Here is a 21,763-nt window from a genome sequence, read left to right on the forward strand (position 1 = left end):
GCCTCAGTTTTTCCATGTGTCAAAATACAGGTTGCTAACAGTATCCTCCTCGTGTGTTGTTATTAACAAGAGCTCCTTACAACAGTGATTGACACATATTAAGTGCTCAGTAAATGTAAGCTATTATTATTACACCGTTCTTAATCCTCTGGTCTCAGCCTTCAATAATTTAAATGAAACTGCTTGGATTTCCCATAACAATATAAAATCAGATATCCTACTGATAACTGTTTCAGATTATTTACTAGGTAAAAATCTTCCTACAAGATTGTTGTTGTTGCTATATTCTGCTTTCCATTAAGGTTCAACAACATGATAACAAAAGCCCTGACCACAGTAGCACTTAACATTTATTGACCATCTACCCTGTGTGTGGCTCTAAGCTAAGCATTTTGCATGCATTTGTTTAATTAATTTTCCGAACGACCTTTTTAGGTAGGTACTATTATTATCCCCATGGTAGGTTTCTGCCAATATTTAGGCTAAAAAGAAAACAAATTTAAATTTAAAACTTGTTTGTTTTTCTTAACTATGTTGAAGCTTTTTTTTTTTTTTAATTTGCCCAAGTAGTGGAATTTTCTCATTTGATACACGTTAGATTTTTTTTTTAAAGAGCTGTAAACAAAGGTAAGTAAATAAATAATAGGTGTTTCAAATGAAGTTTAATTTATGTATGTGCTAAAACATTACTAGGAATTTTTCATGATTTTCCAAATACTTACAAGTTGGATCTTACAGTTCAAGCTTTCAAAAACAACTTGATTTTAAACAGAATGTTTAACCTGTTCAAGGCTGTTTGTAAAGGAACTCAAGACACATGAACTTTTATATATTTTCTCCATAAATTTCTGAAACTTATCTACACATCATACCGTATACCAATGAAAATACTAATAATTATTTCATAGAAAACATCCTTTGCACTTTTACGATTACCTGTTAAGAAGGTTCTCTACTTCTTGAACTTCTGCTATGGGTTCTTCATTATCAGAAAGGAAACGAGCTTCAAATTTTCTATCTTGAAAATCATACAGCATCACAATAATAAGACTGCTCAAATGATCTGGCTACCAGGGGGAAACACACATAAAGAAAAGTATACAAACAACATCTATAGTAATATTTTCCATTCCACTATGTTTTCATGAGAGAACAGAAATATGACTATTTTTACATAGCCTGGTTGTATTGGTAGAGAACTTGCAAATAGAAAAAAAAACAATAAAAAAATAAACCATTTTAAAGAGACAATATTTGGTATGTTCATCACAATGAAAGGACTACAATCAGTATTAGAAGTAGGAGAGAGTGGGGCGCCTGGGTGGCTCAGTCGGTTAAACGTCTGACTTCAGCTCAGGTCATGATCTCGCGGTCTGTGAGTTCGAGCCCCGCGTCAGGCTCTGGGCTGATGGCTCAGAGCCTGGAGCCTGGAGCCTGCTTCCGATTCTGTGTCTCCCTCTCTCTCTGCCCCTCCCCCGTTCATGCTATGTCTCTCTCTGTCTCAAAAATAAATAAACGTTAAAAAATTAAAAAAAAAAAAAAGAAGTAGGAGAGAGTTCAGGATGTGTTCTGAAGGTCTCAGCAATAAACAAACTAGTTGGATTTAAATCTAAAGGCTTTTTAATACTTAATAACAATCATGAGACAGCTAATTATATACATATTAACATATATATATACATATATAACATATATAACAATCATGAGACAGCTAATTATATACATCTAAATAACAATCATGAGACAGCTAATTATATAAAAGTTGTCTACTTACTATTGTGGTACTTGGGAAGATACAGCTGTCTATTAATATAGCTTCCAAAATATCTTGAACTGCAAGACAAGGAAAATGTCTGTTACTGAGAATACCAAAACTGAAAATGAAAGCTTTGGAATCAAAATACACTTTAGGGGCACCTGGGTGGCTTGGTCGGTGAAGCATCTGACTCTTGGTTTTGGTTCAGGTCATGATCTCACAGTTTGTGAGATCAAGCCCCACGTCTGACAGCACAGAGCCTGCTTGGGATTCTCTGTCTTCCTCTCTCTCCACCCCTCCCTCACTCACGTGCATGCACATGCACGCAGGCGCTCTCTCCCTCAAAATAAATAAACATTAAAAAAATACACTTTATACAGTGTCACCAACTACTTTTACTTTCATAATTAAAATATATCTCAATTCTTGACAAAGACCCAAATTATAATGACATGACGAATATTTGTCGTATTTATGAATCCAGGACCCTTAGGACCCAGGCGTCACGTGATATCCTAGTCAAAGGAGCATTATCTGAATACCTAAAGTAGTAATAAAGGAATTCCAACCTTTAATTTACGTCTTTTGAGAAACATTTAAGAGGATCTATTTTAAATATTGCATCCTTTTTATATGTTGCTGGATTCAATTTGCTAAAATTTTATTTAGTTTTATTCTATGTTTATGTTTATGAGGGATATTGGTCTATCATTTCTTTTCTTATAATGTCCTTGTCAATGTCGGTACCCAGGTTATGTTGGCCTTGTAAAGCAGGTGGGAAGTGTTCCCTCTTCCTCTTTCAAAGAGTTTGTGTTAGATCGGTCTTATTTCTTACTGAAATATTTGGTAGGACTCACTAGGGAAGACACTGATGACATTTAATCTAAGACCCAAATGACAAAGAGTTAGCCATGGAAAGATCTGGGAGAAGAGACATTCAGGCCGAGAGATAACCGCAAAGGTACTAAAGGGAAACAAGTAGACATATTGAAAAACCTCCACAGTGTGCATGAGTGTTCCTTTTGTTACGACTACTTAAAACTATATATGGACCATGTAACAATTTTTCTCTAAATTTTTAATGTTTATTTACTTTTGAGAGAGAGAGAGAGGCAGAGCGTGAGTAGGGGAGGGGCAGAGAGGGAGACACAGAATCCAAAGCAGGCCGCAGGCTCCAAGCTGTCAGCATAGAGCCCAACGCGGGGCTCAAACTCACAAACCGTGAGTTCATGACCTGAACCAAAGTCGAACGCTCATCCGACTGAGCCACCCAGGTGCCCCATAAATGTTTTAATCAGTTGAGCAGAAAGCTAGGCTAGCTAGCTTCAATTCATTCAACATTCATGGAAAACCTACTATATAGGCACACTACACTTTTGAATTTCAGTTTTTATTTGGGGGATGGGAAAACTAAAAAAGAAGTGACTAATGGGAGCATAGACTCCAATTTTCATAGGAAATCCTTTGGGAGTCCTAATCCATATTTGAGCCACCAATTATGGCTGTATTATACAAGGCAATATCCCCATTTCACTTATAAGGAAAATAAGGTTTCATTTGCACCCTAAAGTACTAGCAAACCAGTTCCTAACCACTTCAGAGATTCTCAGCATGGGTCCACATTTTTGTCACAGAAAATCTGGTCATCATAAGAATAAAGGGGTTCTGAGACTACAGACCTCAACAGGCTATAGAATTTTGAGCAATGGAGACGCTTAGCTCCTAAGAAATAGGAGAGGCAGAATGTAAAAAATAATGATGATTTTGCCAACATTGCATTTATCCTTTGGGGGGGTCTTGTCAAAACTGATAACATCGTTGGGCTGCCTTTGATATGGTGCAGAATGCATTACTTTTGTATATCTACAATTTACGTAACATTCGCATATAGTAATATCAACATTAGTGGTAACTGTATATTTTAGATAGTGCTTTCTATGTGCTACACCTTGCTCTAAGTGCTCCATTTGATATTCAATTAACTCTCATAACAACCCTATGAATTAGGTGTCATCTTTATCCCTGTTTTATAGATTAAGAAATGAGACAAAGAATGGGTAAGTAGGATGTCACAGTCACACAGCAAGTAGCAAATCAGGGATTCAAACCCAGGGATTTGGTCCCAGTCTGGCACCAAAGTGCATGCTCATTACCAAAACATTAGCCTGCCTTTCTTCATCTTCCTCTTATAACAAACCAGAATGGCTATACAAAACACATTGTTAATGACTAATTTGAGTTACCAGGATTTACTTGAAGACTGTAAACCTTGCCTATCCTATCTAGTTCAGCACACTAACTTGAACTATTCCTTGTCCCCCACTGATTAAAGCCTATTCTCTTCAGTCTGTTGAAGAGAACTCTTAACCTCCATTCTTCATGTTTTCAATAAGGAAGGGCCTTCCCTAGGGAAAGATTTTCTGCCATGTGTCAGCAGGAAGTGCAATAGAAAGGTCTACACTTCTTCAGCTGTGTCATAGATTAGATGAGAAGTCTCTGACTCAATAGTAAAGGATTTGCAAGCCACTTGGCTAGAGATCTAAAACTATGTCCCCAAACATCTATATTTTTTTCCTCTCTCAGTGGGACCAAATTCAAGTGTAAAGGAGGAGTGCTATTTATTAGACCCCCAAAATCCACAGAGCCCATCTTGTCATTCTTCCCATTCTGGAAGAAAGGTGTAAGATGTCCCTTCTTTTGACTCTCCTCTAGGTTCTTCCTCTCTATTTTTATTATGTTTTCATAGAGTTTCCTTCATGTGAGAGGCCTCTAGAATCTTCACTTCAAGCATGTCAAGGCCTTGGGGCCCCTGGGTGGCTCAGTCAGTTAAGTGTCAGACTCTTGATTTCGGCTCAGGTCATGATCTCACGGTTTGAGCCCCGCGTTGGGCTCTGTGCTGACAGCTTGCAGCCTGGGGCCTGCTCTCTCTCTCTCTCTCTCTCTCTCTCTCTCTGCCTCTCCCCTGCTCATGCTCTGTCTCTCTAAAAATAAAAAAAAATAAAAGAATATCAAGGCCCTCCTATAATTATACAATATAGATAGATGCTGTTTATGTGTGTGTAGAATGAGGGAAACAATAAAATTATTTAAATCTTTTTTTGGCAAAACTAGTAAGACTAGCCACTAACATTTTGGAAGAATATTTCAGAGAAGTAAATGCCAGGGAAAGGAAGCTGGTATCACCAAATACAAAATCATTATGTAATGAAAATAAAATATATATGGAAGACTCACAGCTAGTATCAACCTCAATGGGGAAAAACTGAGAGCTTTCCCTCTATGGTCAGGAACAAGACAGGGATGTCCACCCTCACCGTTGTTATTTAACATAGTACTAGAAGTCCTACCCTCAGCAATCAGAGAACAAAAAGAAATAAAAGGCATCCAAATTGGTAAGGAAGTAGTCAAACTTTCACTATTTGGAGATGACATGACATTCTATGTAGAAAACCCAAAAGACTCCACCAAAATATTGCTAGAACTTATACGTGAATTCAGCAAAGTTGCAGGATATAAAATCAATGTACAGAAATCTGTTGCATTTCTATACGCCAATAATGAAGCAGCAGAAAGAGAAATCAATGAATTGATCCCATTCATAATTGCATCAGAAACCATAAGATACCTAGGAATAAACCTAACCAAAGAGGTAAAAGATCTGTACTTTGTACACTATATAGAATATTTATGAAAGAAATTGAAAATGACACAAAGAAACGGAAAAAACATTCCATGCTCATGGATTGGAAGAACAAATATTGTTAAAAAGCCTATAACTACCCAAAGCAATCTACACATTTAATGCAATCCCTATCAAAATAGCACCAGCAGTTTTCACAGAGCTAGAACAAAAAAATCCTAAAATTTGTTGGGAACCCCAAAAGACCCTGAATAGCAAAGCAATCTGAAAAAGCAAAGCAAAGCTGGAGGCAGCACAATTCTAGACTTCAAGCTATATGACAAAGTCACAAGACAGTAGTCATTAAAACAGTATGGTACTGGCACAAAAACAGGTACATAGATCAATGGAACAGAATAGAAAACCCAGAAATGGACTCACAACTATATGGTCAACTAATCTTTGACAAAGCAGGAAAGAATATCCAATGGAAAAAAATCTCTTCAGTAAATGGCGTTGGGAAAACTGGACAGCAACATGCAAAAGAAACCAGGCCACTTTCTCTACCATACACAAAAATAAATTCAAAATGGATGAAACACCTAAATGTGAGACGTGAAACCATCAAAATCCTAGAGAATACAGGCAATAACCTCATTGACCTCAGCCTTACTGGCTTCTTATTAGATATATCGCTGGAAGCAAGGGAAACAAAAGCAAAAACAAACTTTGGTACTTCATCAAGATAAAAAAGCTTCTGCACAGCAAAGGAAACAATCAACAAAACTAAAAGGCAGCCTATGGAATGGGAGAAGATATTGACAAATGACATATCTGATAAAGGATTAGTACGCAAAATCTATAAAGAATTTATCAAGCTCAACACCTCAAAAATAAATACTCCAGTTAAGAAATGGGCAGAAGATATGAATAGACATTTTTTCCAAGGAAGACATCCAGATGGCTACCAGACACACGAAAAGATGTTTGACATCACTCAACATCAGGGAATTACAAATCAAAGCCATGATGAGATACCACCTCACACCTGTCAAAATGGCTAAAATTAACAACACAGGAAACAACAGATGTTGGCAAGGATGCGGACAAAGGGGAACCCTCCTGCACTGCTGGTGCTAATGCAAACTGGTGCAGCTACTCTGGACAACAGTATGGAGGTTCCTTAGAAAGTTAAAAATAGAGCTACCCTAGGATCCAGCAATTGTACTACTAGGTATTTACCCAAAGAATACAAGAATGCAGATTTTAAGGGGTACGTGTACCCTCATGTTTATAGCAGCATTATCAAAATAGCCAAACTATGGAAAGAATCCAAATGTCCATTGACTGATGAATGGATAAAGAAGAAGTGATATATATATATTTGTGTGTGTGTATACATATATATATATATATACATATATATATTTGAATATGCAAATAGATGCATATATGCATATACATGTGTATATATGTATATGCAATGGAATATTATTCAGCCATAAAAAAGAATTAAATCTTGCCATTTGCAATGACATGAATGGAGCTACAGGGTATTATGCTAAGCAAAATATAAGTCAGTCAGAGAAAGACAAATACCACATGATTTCACTCATATGTGAAATTTAAGAAACAAAACAGATGAACATAGAAAACAAAAAAAAGGAGAGAGAAGCAAACCCTAAAACAGATTCTTAACTATAGAGAACAAACTGAGGGTTGCTGGAGGGAAGGTGGGTGAAGGGATGGGCTAAATGGGTTATGGGTATTAAGGTGGGCACTTGTGATGAGCACTAGGTGTTATATGTAAGTGATGAATCACTAAATTCTATACCTGAAACCAACTGTACCATATATGTTAACTAGTTAGAACTTAAATAAAAATTGAAAAGAAAACAACCACAACATGGAACCATAAAAAACTAGGATTAGGGATGGGGTATCTTGTTCTACCACCCTTTCCAATCAGATAAAATACTTCCTCTTTTTAACCTTCTTCCTGCTTGGTTCCTTACTATATCATTTAATCTCTTCTTGAGTTTCCCTCAATTTTTTTCATTTGCAAAATGAGAATCTTGTGTCTCAAAGAACTGGTGTAGCAAATGATATTTTGTTCTGTCAATTACAAAGAGCTATGTAAATATAAGGTATTATTATTATTTTCATTCAAGAAAATTGCATTTACCTCTTACATGACAACCAGAGCTTAAGAGGTTATTGATCTAGATTATTTTTCTAATGAATCACTATACAATCAAGAATTAACTCAGCATGGGGCACCTGGGTGGCTCAGTTGCTTAAGCTTGATTTCAGCTTAGGTCAGGATCTCATGAGATCTAGCCCTCATCAGGCTCTGAGCTGTCAGCACGGAGCCTGCTTGGGATTCGCTCTCCCTCCCTCTCTGCCCCTTCCCTAGTCACGCTCATTCTCTCTCCCTCTCTCTCTCAAAATAAATAAATAAACTTTAAAAAAATCAACTAAGCAGGCCTGGATGGCCAAACCCTGAACACTCCAAAGAAAGGTTTGGCACTCTGGGGAGATAACTTCTATAAACCTTTGGAATAGCTTGCCTGATGACAGTGTCTGTGTTTACACCGGGTGTTGGTGGGCAACATGGTGTCAGCTTGACCTCTGGAAGAGCTAGAGACTAAGGTCAGCCACAAGGTCACTCTTTGTCTACATGACTGACACCAATAAAAACCCTGGACAGCAAGGCTTGGGTGAGCTTTCCTATACTTCAGTACTACATTCACATACTACAATACTTCATTCCTGTTGTCCTACCGTTGCTAAGAGAATTAAGCATTGTCCACAGACTCCTCTGGGAAAGAACGGTAGAAAACTTGCACCAGGTCTCTCTTGGACTCTGTCCAATGCACTTTTTTCTGGTGTTGACTTTAAGTAACCTTTCACTATAATAAACTATAACTATGAGCATAACGGATGTGATAAGTTCTGTAAGTCCTTCCAGTGAATCACCGACCCTGATGGTGGTCTTGCGTACCCCACCTACAATTACTAATTACCAAAGTCATAATAAAACCATACATTAAGCATTTACTAGGTTTTTCACTAACAGGTTAGAAGATTCTGAAATGGCCAGGCTAATGCCACAGTTAGTTCCTGAGACTGAAAGTTCATCAACTACTATATATACTTAGGTTGGAGAACAAATTAAGCCAGGAATAATACCAACAATTTCAGGGACATCTTTTTCTTCAAGTTTTCTGTTTTCTTCATTTGTGGTTCATTAGTTTATTTCTTAAGAAATCATTTTCCAGAGTTTCTTTTCTTTTTTTCAATATTTAGAATTCTTGAAACATCCAGAGATTCTTTGAAAAAACAAATTAGCTGCTAGTACTCTATTTCTTTGATAGAAATAAAACTTAAAAGGAATCGGCTACTCTTCATTACCTTCTTTAACAGAAAATTGACTTTGGGGCTATTTAGTAAAGCAGGAATCGTGGTTGTCTTCACCTCAAAAAAACATACTGAGCCCTTTAAACCTTCAAAAGGTTAATCATATATAAATACATTCTCTCCTTTGAAAGAGCTTATACACAAAGGACATCAACAAAAGAGTAAACAATAAAACCGAAATACTGAAAACACAGCCAAAGGAGTATACTTAACATTTATATAATGAAGGAATTTTCTGTCATTTTTCCTTCTCCTTATACTTCTACACACACACACCACCTATTCACAACTTCACCAATAAAAGGGATCTTTACCCAAGCTCTCTTTAGTTTATACATTAACATTTTTAGCTTTACTGCCCCTATAAAAAAACTGCAGGGAAGAAATCCTGAGTTTTCTTTTCTGAACCTATAAGGTCCAAGCCAAATATGAGTTTATAAAATATCATGTGAAAGTACTGGTAAAACACTGATTATACAGAAGCTACCAGGGAAATGCACAGAGCCCCCACTACCTTAAAGCAAACTATCAGGCTCTTAATTATCTTGGAAATCTAATACATTTAGAAATTCTGGTTTGATTTTATTTGAACATTCAGAAACTATTCAGATAATAATTTAAGCAATATATTATTATTTTAAGAAGAAAAAAATATTTGTACCAAGTAAACAACCAAAGCCATCTTAGATTAGAATTAGAATTTAAAAAAACAAACATTTCAAGCAAAGGCAGGTCTGTAAAGGTCTATGACAATACTTTATCATAATGGGATTTTTCTGGGTCATTAAAAAACATAAAATAGTCACAAAGCCCTTTCATAAAACAGAAATAAGGACTGAGAGGAAGAAAAAGATAATCAAGTATACATAGCACTATAGCATATGACCATCTAGTCAATGCATTAATTGTATACAAAATAATTTCAGATTTTTAGTATTGATTCCTAAATCTAAGGCTCAATATTCCATTAGGAAAACAAATTGTCTATAATAGAATTTTGGCATTAACATTAAATACCAACTAATTAACATAGATGCCCAGTCTGCCTTTCATTGTTACAAGGAGAAAATGTAAAAATGTTCATTTGGCTCATTATCTAAAGTGCAACATTTTGGTCCCTAAAACTACATTTTTTCAAAGCAGATAGAAGGAATGGATGAAATAATGTGAAAGATTCCACTGGAAAAGAAAAAATGGTTAAAACATTTAAAAAGAAAAAAACCCACAAGCAGGAGAAAACAAAGAAATGGAAATTAAAGAGATGCCTTTTGACATCAAATTTTTCTCTATGTTGACAAATTTCTGGCTTCAGGGTTGAGCTGCCTTGTATCTGCAGACTACCAAAAATATATATTCATGTCTAAGTAATGAACGGGGCATTTTAGTTCAACTAAACAACTGGTAAGTGCCTATGTGCAAGAATGTGGAAGGCCCAGTAAGTACGAATACTAAGGAAATGCATGCAAATTAGTGTTGCCCTTTCAAGGTGTCTCTTTAGGAAGCCATATGCTTATCATTTCAGCCATGCTGTTAATACTCCAAATATTTCTGGAACTTCTTTCTGGAACTACATTCACTCATTTTACAAACCAGTATAAACATTATAGTTTAAAGGGGACAGGCGAGCAATTGATAATGTGGTGTCTGAATCAGAAGATTCTAAACTTATTTTAAAGCTTATTGCTAGTACAAAAACAAAGATCTCCAGCCCCTGCCACCGTTTGCTTTCACAGTAACAGTATTTGGTTCTGTCCTAGAGTCAGCTCCACACACAGAAGGGGATAGTTAACCACCACTGAGCGAATCTGAAACACTGCATCTCAAACCCTGGAGGCAAATTAGAACAGGGAATTCTACAGAAGTTTGGAGGAATAAATGTATAAGCTCTCAAAATTTAGGCTATTGGCTATGAATGGGATCATCTTAATCCGGGTTGATTTGATTTTGATATTCATTTTTAATATATTGTACCTTGGCTTCTTACTCCATCTCTGTTCCTCTCTTACTGGTTTTTATAATTGTGGAAGTTCATACACTAATATACAAGAGGTAAACATAGAAAATGCCAAGAAATAACCCAAGGTGGTGGTGGGGGGTAACTGTACTTGGATCCTTCAGTGGACTCTTATTCTTCCGGTTAATGGAATTGTTTCCTTGTTCAATTTAATGACTGTGCATTACATCCATCTAAGGACAGGCACCCTCCTAGGCACAGGGAATCTGCAGTGAAAAACAGTTCTGGCCTGAAAGAGCTTGTTTTACTGGAACTCTCCAAATTCCTTGACATGCATCTGACCAAAGTTACACAAATATGTGAAAGCAAAACCTGGTGTGCACCAGAGGGCGGGAAGGGGACTGCGCTCCACAAATTCTCTCATTATTTTATTTTAGTGACGATCGTTGAGACTGGTACTACTCACACTTCAGAGCACTGAAAGCCAGCTCATAGGACGAACGCTGAGAAGATTCATCCTCAGACTCAGGCAAGGACCGCAGGGGTTCATTCCCATACTTTATTAAGACTTTCTCTGGCGACTTTTCGAATCGAATACCCTGAAAAATGTTTGCTGCCATAATGTAAACGGAGTCCGGATAGCCAGTTTTTTCGGGTAAACCAGTTGAGTTTTTTTCGCCGGTCGATGTGTCACCTGACAGCACCAGGGAAGCGAGCTGGGAGATCTCCTCCGTATTTTGTTCGTTCGAAAACTCCAGTTCGCTCGTGGCACGAAGCATGTTTGCCCCTTGACTGTCGTCGATAACTCAAGATCGAATTACAACTCAGATGTTCCAGGAAATGGTTTTTCCCTGTACCTTAAGTATCGTCTCTGTGAAAATAAAAGGTTATCTCGGTAAATCACTATTCCTGCGGGACCCACTTGGTGGCCCATTTCGTTGTGGCCTGAAAGACTAAGAGGTGGCATCTACTGGCGGATCCGAGCGTCCCATGCTTGGGGCCGTACAAGACCTAACCAAACGTCCCCAACACTCAGAGAGAGGGGAGGTGGGAAGGTGTTTCGGGAATCCTTTCCCAAGCGACTTTTCCCTAGGCCCCTTTGGGGGTAGCGCTCCCCACGAGCCGCGTCTGCGGCCCCACGGGCGCCCCCTACCCAGGAGGGCGGATGTTTCCCCGGGCTTCGGGGACTGAGACACGGCAGCCGTTGCGCTTGGGGCACCGAAGGCCGGTGTCTGAACAGAACCCTCGGGAGCCCGGGACGGCGGGGCGCCGGCGGCGGCCCGGGAAGGCAGTTCTGGGTTAAATGCAGCCTCTCCCACCAACCGTGTTCGGGGTGTGGGGGGCCCCGACCTCCGGCGCTCGCTTCGCTCCAGTTCCCGAAAGCAGAGCGCGCCTTCTGGCCTCCCCAGGTCACGCTCAGTGGCCCTTCGCGGACGCGGCGGCGGAGCTGGGTGGAGCGGGGCGCGGGTGGACCCACGGCTCAGGCCGGGCAAGGGTCGGCCTCTCCCACCTCTGGCGGTCGGCCGGCCGGCCGGCCGGCCGCGACCCCGTCTCCGTGGCAACCTGGAGCGTGGCCTGACGCCGCCGAGGGCCGTTCCCGCGGGACTTGGCCGGGTCCGCCTCTCACTCGGCCAGTTTGCTCTTCCTCCAGAGTTCCGCGACGCCAGCCCCAGACCCTTTGCGCAGTTGGATCGCTTCGTCCCGAGGGTCCTCGACTTCCCCAAAACCACAAGTGGCCCCCTCTTTCCCGACACTTCCAGGTCGGTCTTCTTGAAAGCAAGAATTCTGTGTCGCTGACAGCACCCGCCTTGGCGCGTTGGGCAGAGGCGCAGGAAATATTAAAACAGATGAGTGTAGAGCTACTGAAGAAAAGGGGGGAAAAGACGAGCCTACTTTATTTTCATACTTTTTAGAACAATGGATATCACATTAGACGGACTCTTCCAGGGCAAGTTGGGTAAAGGTATTTGCCAACTTAAAACCGCATCCCTCCTTTCCAGGAGTTGCTTGCAAAGAAACTTTGCTGAAGTGGACCTACAAACGATCAAATTTGTCCCACCCTCCAGATTCTAACATGGAACTGGGAACAAATATAAGCCTCCCCAGAGGGTTTTAATATGGCTACTTTAATTTTTGAGTCCACCTGGTGAACTCCTACTCAATCTTTGAAACTCAGTGCAAGCATTGCCTCTATAAATCCTTCCTGATTGTATTAGGATATAAATTTAACCCCTGTGATAGAGACGCAAACTAACCATTGGCCTCAACGGAACCAGTTTATTTCTCACATAAAGTCCTGTTGGCACAGCGGCTCTCCTCCACAAAGTTGTCAGGGCCCACACTCCTATTTTAGGCTCCATGGAAGGGCTTTGCTCTTCTCAACTTAGTCCAGTGTGGCTTACCACCCTGGCATACCATAGCAGTGGTTGGGGGAACTAAGAGGAAAGGGAAGGCTTGCCCATTCCTTTCAAGGACATAACCTGAAAAGTACACACATCACTTTTGCTCACATTCCATTGGCCAGAACTTAGTCACATGGTATACCTAGCAGCAAAGGGGGTTTGCATTTGTGTCCAACTAGAAATCAAGGGAACCGTTGCTATGGAAGAAGAATGGATACTGGGGAACAATTAGCAGTCTCTGCTATAAGCCTCTATCTCTGACCCTTCATCCGCTAGTCGTCTCATTTCCATTATTCCCAGATTGTCAAGTAACAAATATATATTAAGTTATTACCATGTATCTGGCATTATGTTTGGCCCTGGAAGTAAAAATGAATGTGCAGAAATGATCAGGGACCTTAACCCTCAAGAAATTAATGAATAGATATACTTGTACTTGAGCACCCTTCAATTTTTATTATAAATATTTGTGAACATACTGTATTCCCCCTCCTTCTGTCATCTCGCTACCACATAGCCCATAAAACTCACACTCTTAAATAGTTTTATTATCTCTTTTTATTTTTATTATATGTAATACCATTTTATGCCCAGATAATAGCAAAATATCACTGTCTTTCACATGCACAGAAGATTACAAATATGAAGATGCCTTAGGGGTCATGATACATTTTACCATGCATCACACAGTACACAGTAAAATTTGCTGAAAATGTGAGACGATAGCTAGCTATAAACTTTGAAATACTATTGTCTTTTAAAATATAATTTCAGGAACTTCTTATTTTTCCATGATAGGTCAATGTAAGTGACAGTTCGCTGTACTGAAAACAAGATTTAATGAGAGTCTCCATCCCCAAAGTAAAGCTTAAGCCAACAGTTGTGGGTGAGTGAATTCATGGTTACTATTTACTCTAATCATGTGTATAATCCTTCTTACCTCTCACATCTGGTTAATGGTCTCATTGTGGACTTAAATCTCAGAGAGGACAGTACAAAAGTCACCATAGAGATAGGTGTGTGGATCAACTGCTGTGAAAACAAGGCAGTAAAAAGTGTGGTCTTTGTTTAAGTTGCTCTTTGTAATATGATCAGAACATCAAATCAGAGATGGTGTAGAAAATTAAAAGTTAGTTACCTGGAGCTTTCTACTAAAAGAACTTAAAGGACTGATTTTCTTTCCCCAGGGGGTAGAGTATTTGAAATATTTGTAAATTAACATTCCTTGCTAGTAGCTAGTAGCTAGCAGCCAGTGTATATTAGCCAAGTAGGTATTCAAAATACATTTTCTCACTTGCTTCAAGTTAATATGGACATATAAACTGTGCTCATTTCCATTGAAGCTGACTACAGAAATGAAATTGTGTTTTTAAACATCAGAACTCAATTTATAATTATTGCCACTTAGAAATAATGGTTGATTTTTTTTTTTTTTTTTTTGCAACAATGCTTGTCATTATTCTTTTATAAAGTTACCTAGTGTTCCATTGTGGACCTAAGCCATATCCAACTGGGAACTTTGGGGTATTAGGGCAGGCATCAGGAGCCCTATTTGTCTGAGGATCCCCAAGACCCCCTGGGTAAGCTACATCTGGAGACTGATGGTCAGGTACTGAAATATCCCATCCCAGAGAAAAAGAGAATGGTAGATGCCAAGAAGGCAGGAAACTCACTCTGATGTGGGTGAACATCATCCTCTGATGCTGGGTGAGGCTTGGTGTGAAGGAATACTTTGCATATCATAGAGGGTAGCATTACTCAAGTGTCCTCTTCCCTGCTCCTTGTGGAAATTTGTCCCAAACAACATGAAAAGGAAGTGGTAAGATGACAGTGTAAAGATGCCTTTGGAAAAATCAAAATATGATTGCACAAGCCCATCAAAGATTAACCAAAAGAGCCATAACCACTTGCAGAGGAGGGAAAAAAATCTTTCTTAATTTGGAAGCAGCAGACAACCAGGATGGAGCAGAGTCCTGAAGGGTGAGGCAAGTGGAGAGGAATAAAAGTCCAGACCCTAGCAGTTCAGAGACAGAACCATTAGAAACAACATTCTGAAATTTGGAAGCCAAATATGACATAGCACTAAGGAAGAGTTTGAGTTACCTGGAATGCAATGGGGAATGGAGGTTCAGGAGGCTTATCATCCCAGCCCTTGACTGTCTTTTGTGGCCCAGGAGAAAGGAAGGTTATGACAGACAACTGTTATAATAGATTGCACCAACACAGTATTTTCCCAGAGCTGGTCATTCAAGCACCACCTTAGTGGATTATTTTTCCATATCCATATACTACCATTTATACAATTTACTCAATATTTTATTTTATTTTATTTTATTATTTTTTTTAGAGAGAGAGAATGCATAAGAAGGGGAGAGGAGCAGAGGGAGAGAGAGAGAATCTTAAGCAGGCTCTACGCTCAGTGCGGAGCCTGATGCAGAGCTCGATCGCTTGACCCTGGGATCATGACCTGAGCCGAAATCAAGAGTCAGACGCTCAACCAACTGAGCCACCCAGGCTCCCCTACTCAATATTTTCTTTTAAATCAGGATCACAGTTTTACTTCAATAGAAAATTATAAATGGAAAATCAGTATCATTGCCATAAATGAAAATCATCACAACAAAAATGAAATAATACTATTAAATTCTAGTTAGAAGCTGGGTATCAAGGCTCCAGGCTTAAGGTTGACTGCTCTCGGGGCACCTGGGTGGCTCAGTTGGTTGGGCTCCTGAGTTCAGCTCAGGTCATGATCTCACAGTGAGTTTGAGCCCTGTGTAGGGTTCTGTGCTGACAGCTTGGAGCCTGGAGCCTGGAGCCTGCTTCAGATTCTGTCTCCCTCTCTCTCTGCCTCTCCACGGCTCACACTGTGTCTGTCTCTCAAAAATAAAATAAAAACATAAAAGAAAATTAAAAAAAAAAAGGTTGACTTCCCTCAGTTAAAAAGGAAAATGGGCAATGGTAGAGAGGTGTTAAACACCAATACAAAAATGAGACTTTCTCCTCATCAGAAGGATCAAAAGAGCCTTGGATAAAAGCAGCTTTCTCAGTGTGTATTTGTTATTCAATACTAATTCAGGATATCACTTCAAATCCTCTTCCATACATTTTTATTTAGTTTTTAAAGTTTATTTATTTATTTTGAGAGACAGAGAGAGAGCTGGAGGTACAGAGAAAGAGGGAGAGAGAGAGAATGCCAAACAGGCTCTGCGTTGTTAGTGCAGAGCCTGACGTGGGGCTCTAACTCATTAACTACGAGATCACAACCTGAGCCGAAACCAAGAGTCAGACACTCAACCGACTGAGCCACCCAGGTGCCCCATCTTCCATACCTTTAATGGTGCTGCCTCTGCACTTGTGGAAACACTGTGTTAAGAGATTTGAATTCAAGAGTTAGATAGTTGGGAATGCAAACTGGTGCAGCCACTCTGGAACATAGTATGGAGGTTCCTCAAAAAATTAAAAATAAAACTACCCTATGACCCAGCAATTGTACTACTAGGTATTTTTCCAAGGGATACAGGTGTGCAGTTTCGAAGGGGCACATGCACCCCAATGTTTATAGCAGCACTATTAACAATAACCAAAGTATGGAAAGAGCCCAAATGCCGATCAATGGATGAATGGATAAAGAAGATGTGGTATACACACACACACACACACACACACACACACACACACACACACACATATATATAAAACAGTATTACTCAGCAATCAAAAAGAATGAAATCTTGCCATTTGCAACTACGTGGATGGAACTAGAGGGTATTATGCTAAGCGAAATAAGTCAGTCAGAGACAAATATCATATGACTTCACTCATATGAAGACTTTAAGATACAAAACAGATGAACATAAGGGAAGGGAAGCAAAAATCATATAAAAGCAGAGAGGGGTACAAAACATAAGGGATTCTTAAATATGGAAAACAGGATTGCTGGAGGGGGTATGGGAGGGGGGATGAGCTAAATGGGTAAGGGGCATCAAGGAATCTACTCCTGAAATCATTGTTGCACTATATGTTAACTAACTTGGATGTAAACTAAAAAATGAATAAATTATTTAAAAAAATAAATAAATAAACATGAAAAAAAAGAGTTAGAGAAACAATGCTTCCTCTGAAACAAGAGGGAGAAAATATAAGAAATTCAAAACTGGCAAAAAAGACATTAGAGGGATCTTGTCACAGATGAACTCAGTCCACTTACATGGCACAGTGGTAGTGGGAACTTTGAAACTAGATAGAATCAGAAGATCTGTTTTTTAGTCCTAATGTTGTCATTAGTTGCATAATCCAAGCAAGTCTCTTTGTTTTTTTGTATTTGTTTCTTGATATGTTGAAGTCTATGATTTATTTACTAAGAAAAAAGTAAGTGGAGAAGGATTTGAAGAGACTGAGAAAGTCAATAGGGGAAAGATATTTAAATATCTATTTTAATATTTATTTACCCATGTCTATTTAAAATGTCTATTCAAGGGGCACCTGGGTGGCTCAGTCAGTTAAGAGTCCATCTTTGGCTCAGGTCATGATCTTGCGGTTTGTGAGTTGGAGTCCCACATCGGGCTCTGTGTGGACAGCTCAGAGCCTGGAGCCTGCTTTGGATTCTGTGTTTCCCTCTCTCTGCCTCTCCCCTGCTTGTGCTCCATCTCTCCCTCTCTCTCTCTCTCTCTCAATCTAAGACACATAAACATTAAAAAAAAATTTTAATATCTATTTGAAAGGTTTTTTTTTTTTTTTGCAAAAGAAGGCAGAAATGGAGGAATAAAAGGACAAAGACATAAGACATACAGAAAAAAAAAAAAGAAAAATGGTGAATATAAATCCTACCTAATCTGTAATTGCATTAAATGTAAATGGATTAAATACTCAATTAAAAAGCAGAGGTTAGTAGAATGGATTTAAAAATCCAACTATATCCTGGCTACAAGAGACATATTTTAGATTCAAAGATACAAATAGGTTGAAAGTGAAAAGATAAAAAAATCAAAGCCATGCAAACGAGAACCAAAAGACAGGCTTGAGTGACTGCCATTATCAGACAAAATAGATTTGAAGACAATAATTATTTCTAGAATACTTTTTCTTAGAAAGTAAGTCATAGACTTGAACATATCAAGACATTTTGGCATTGGCAAAAGCTTAGTAAAATTGTGGCAAGTCAAAATTCTGCTGAATCAGTGATTTCATTGGGAGCTCTGGATGTGTGTTTTAAATTGAAACAACGCTCATGCCTCAGTGTTAGAATATCCTAGCAAATCAGAATGCATGAAAGAGGTAAAGGTATGGTTTTATGGAGATCCCTGACCCAAAGCTCAAAATACATAAAACAATAGGCACAGAATTACTTTGTGAAATGTCAGAGTCACTTTTCACTGAAATTATACATGTTGCCTTAGCATTTAAATGCTTGAGCAAATAGGGGCATCTGGGTGGCTCAGTTGGTTAAATGTCAGACTCTTGATCTCAGCTCAGGTAGATTAGGTTGTGAGTTTGAGCCCTGTGTTGAGCTCTACCCTGGGTGTGGAACCTACTTAAAAAAATTTTAAATAAAAAATAAATGCTTGCACAAATATAAAAGAAAAAATATTGCAAATTAAATTATTATTTCCTTTTCATATTCTAAAGTTAAGGATCATGAAGAGTCATATGAAATGGTGAAAAAAGATATTTTATGTTTTTATATAACTAAATAAAAATTTCCCACTCCCCCACCACACCAGACCCAATCACACCAGACCAATGAAACACTCAAAACAACAAAAACTCTGAGACAATAAGGACTCATCACTAGGTTTAAGTATACTATCTTATTCTAAACTAGATTCAGAGAGCCATCTGCTGGTAAACTGATGAGTTGTCTATGCTTTTTTTCTTATTTTTTTTAACGGATGTACAGTTAGGGTTGCCAGATTATATATACGGGCTGTTCAGTTAAATTTGAATTTTAGAAAATCAACAAATAATTTTTTTAGTGTAAGTCTGTCTGTACAATACTTGCTCCATATGCCAATGCTACTTTGTCTTAAACTTTCAGTTATACTCTTTCAAGCAACTTAGAAAACATTTTCTTAAAATTCAGACAGTACCATTTTTTAGGAATATATTTATTACTATATTCACATGCTCCAGCATGAAGTGTTTTTCTTCCACCCTTCTATCTTCTATCTGGCTCCTAATCATTTTTTAAATGAGTTCTTCCTACTTTATTTCTTTCCTGCTGCTGCAGTCTCATATTTAAGCAATCTAGGTCAGTTACAACTGATGAATGAAAAACAGAAGAATTCATCTTATCTTCTGTAGTACCTTAGTTGCAGATACTACTTATCTTTTTTTTTTTTTTAAGTTCATTTATTTATTTTGAAGGGGGCAGGGGCAGAGAGAGAATCCAAAGCAGGCTCCACATTCATCCAGGAGCCAACAATGGGACTCCATCCCATGACTGTGAGTCATGACCAGAGTTGAAATCAAGAGTCAGATGCTTAACTGACTGAGCCACCTAAGCACCCTGATACTACTTATCTTTTAAAAAGTAAAGGGATATATCTGTGTATGCTATTTTTGACATTTAACATTTTATTTTTTTTTTACAAAAAAATTTTTTTAATGTTAATTTTCAAGAGAGAGAGAGACCCACGGAGCGCAACCAGGGCAGGGGCAGAGAGTGGGAGAATCCGAAGCAGGCTCCAGGCTCTGAGCCGTCAGCACAGAGCCTGACATGGTGCTTGAACCCACAAGCTGTGAGATCATGACCTGAGCCGAAGTCAGATGCTTAACCGACTGAGCCACCCAGGCATCCCAACATTTAACATTTAAAAAATTGTTTATTTATTTATTTAGTTTGAGAGAGAGAGAGGGAACAGAGCAGGGACAGAGAGAGAGATAGAGAGAAGGAGAGAGAATCCCAAGCAGGCTCCACATTCATTGTGGAGCCCAACACAGGGCTCGATCCCACATGAAATCATGACCTGAACTGAAATCAAGAGTCACCTGCTTAACTGACTGAGCCACCCAGGCAACCCAAGGACATTATTTTAAAGTGAAAGCATACAATAGGGTAATCTCTCAGGGGAAAAAAAGTACCATAGATAACAATAAAAAACATTTCTTTTCTCATTAGTTGTGGTTTTTAATTGAATGGCTTAATTTTATTTTGCCTATAGCGCAAATAGCAAAATAATTCTTTTAAATCTTGGTTGCATCGAATGATTGACTATAGTTGTAAAATCCAATTAGTTACAAACTTGCATTATAACATATCACAAGATGGAGATGTTGCTCCATGAAAGTGACTGTTAAAGAACAGGAGAAAAAAGATCTTTTGTCTCTTTTTGAATATCTTTATTTTTTCTTAAAAAATTTTTTTGTTGTTGCTGTTTAATGTTTAATTGTGAGAAAGAGAGAGACAATGTGTGAGCAGGGGAGGGGCAGAGAGAGAGAGAAAGAGAGAGAGAGAGAGAGAGAGAGAGACAGAATCTGAAGCAGGCTCCAGGCTCTGAGCTGTCAGCACAGAGCCCAATGCAGGCACAAACCCATAAACCGCAAAATCATTACCTGAGCTGAAGTCGCACACTTAACCAACTGAGCCACCGAGGTGCCCCTATTTTCTTCTTTGTCTTGCTCCCCATCTTCAGTCATTCAACATAGTGAGGAACATACAAAAAGCCTGTGTTAAAATCCCTGATTTGTCTCTTTATGCTTGTAATTCTAATTAAATTAACCTCCAGGCACCTTAGGATCCTCTGTAAACTCAGGCTTATGCTCTTGTTATGAAGATTACACTAAATAATATATTTGAAATAGCAATGCCTTCCAGTCAAAGCCACCAAGAACACATCAACAGTTGAAGAGGTTGTGTTTATCACTCATTGCAGTGAGGGGGAATGCACACCATGGGGAACAGGGTATAAAAAAGACCTGTGATAGGATTGGGGCTGTAGTTTGTGATTTGTGGTAGAGTCCCAGGAAGCAGGGTTCACTCTGGATTGAGTGCTCTCAGAATGCAAGGATGATCTATGGCTGGGTATTCTCACCATTTATTTACAGAAGTCTCCCCTTTTCCATTGTTTCACTTTCTGCAGGGTTTGTTTTTTTTCCCCCCGTTTGTTTATTTATTTTTTTTTTTAAATTTTTTTTTCAACGTTTTTTATTTATTTTTGGGACAGAGAGAGACAGAGCATGAACGGGGGAGGGGCAGAGAGAGAGGGAGACACAGAATCGGAAACAGGCTCCAGGCTCCGAGCCATCAGCCCAGAGCCCGACGCGGGGCTCGAACTCACGGACCGCGAGATCGTGACCTGGCTGAAGTCGGACGCTTAACCGACTGCGCCACCCAGGCGCCCCTGTTTATTTATTTTTGAAAGAGAGAGAGAGTGTGAGTGAGGGAGGGGCAGAGAAAGAGAGAGGGGGAGAGAGAGCACAGAGCCTGATGTGCGGCTCGAACCTACAAACCTTGAGAGCATGACCTGAGCTGAAATCAAGAGTCGGACACTTAACCAACTGAGCCACCCAGGAGCCCCACCCTTTCTGCAGTTTTAATTACCTTTGGTCAACGAAGGTCCAGAAGCAGATGACACTCTGACATACTGTCAGAGTGTCAATAATAGCCTACTACT

General features: G+C 39.0%; 1 protein-coding gene and 1 long non-coding RNA gene across 5 annotated transcripts in view; one reads left to right on the plus strand and one right to left on the minus strand.

Annotated features, from left to right (window-relative positions):
* Window positions 1-12,274, minus strand: part of NSUN7 (NOP2/Sun RNA methyltransferase family member 7) — a 52,538-nt gene extending 40,264 nt beyond the window's left edge. The window contains exons 1-4 of one of the 3 annotated variants that reach the window (XM_042984653.1): window positions 12,100-12,274; window positions 11,216-11,620; window positions 1,775-1,833; window positions 937-1,067 (exon numbers count right to left, since the gene is read on the minus strand). In XM_042984653.1, the coding sequence (XP_042840587.1) occupies window positions 937-1,067; window positions 1,775-1,833; window positions 11,216-11,528 (503 nt within the window). In that variant the 5' untranslated portion in view covers window positions 11,529-11,620; window positions 12,100-12,274. Of the gene's footprint in view, window positions 1-936; window positions 1,068-1,774; window positions 1,834-11,215; window positions 11,621-12,072 lie in introns of all 3 variants that reach the window. The other 2 variants (XM_042984652.1, XM_042984654.1) reach the window with 2 other exon arrangements.
* Window positions 12,275-12,340: 66 nt separating this feature from the next.
* LOC102963466 overlaps window positions 12,341-21,763 on the plus strand; it is a 37,500-nt gene continuing 28,077 nt past the window's right edge. The window contains exons 1-2 of one of the 2 annotated variants that reach the window (XR_006217037.1): window positions 12,341-12,509; window positions 13,950-14,037. This is a non-coding gene — a long non-coding RNA (uncharacterized LOC102963466). The remainder of the gene's footprint in view (window positions 12,510-13,949; window positions 14,038-21,763) is intronic. The other variant, XR_006217036.1, reaches the window with a different exon arrangement.

This window comes from Panthera tigris, chromosome B1, assembly GCF_018350195.1.
Source record: "Panthera tigris isolate Pti1 chromosome B1, P.tigris_Pti1_mat1.1, whole genome shotgun sequence".
NCBI lineage: Eukaryota > Metazoa > Chordata > Mammalia > Carnivora > Felidae > Panthera > Panthera tigris.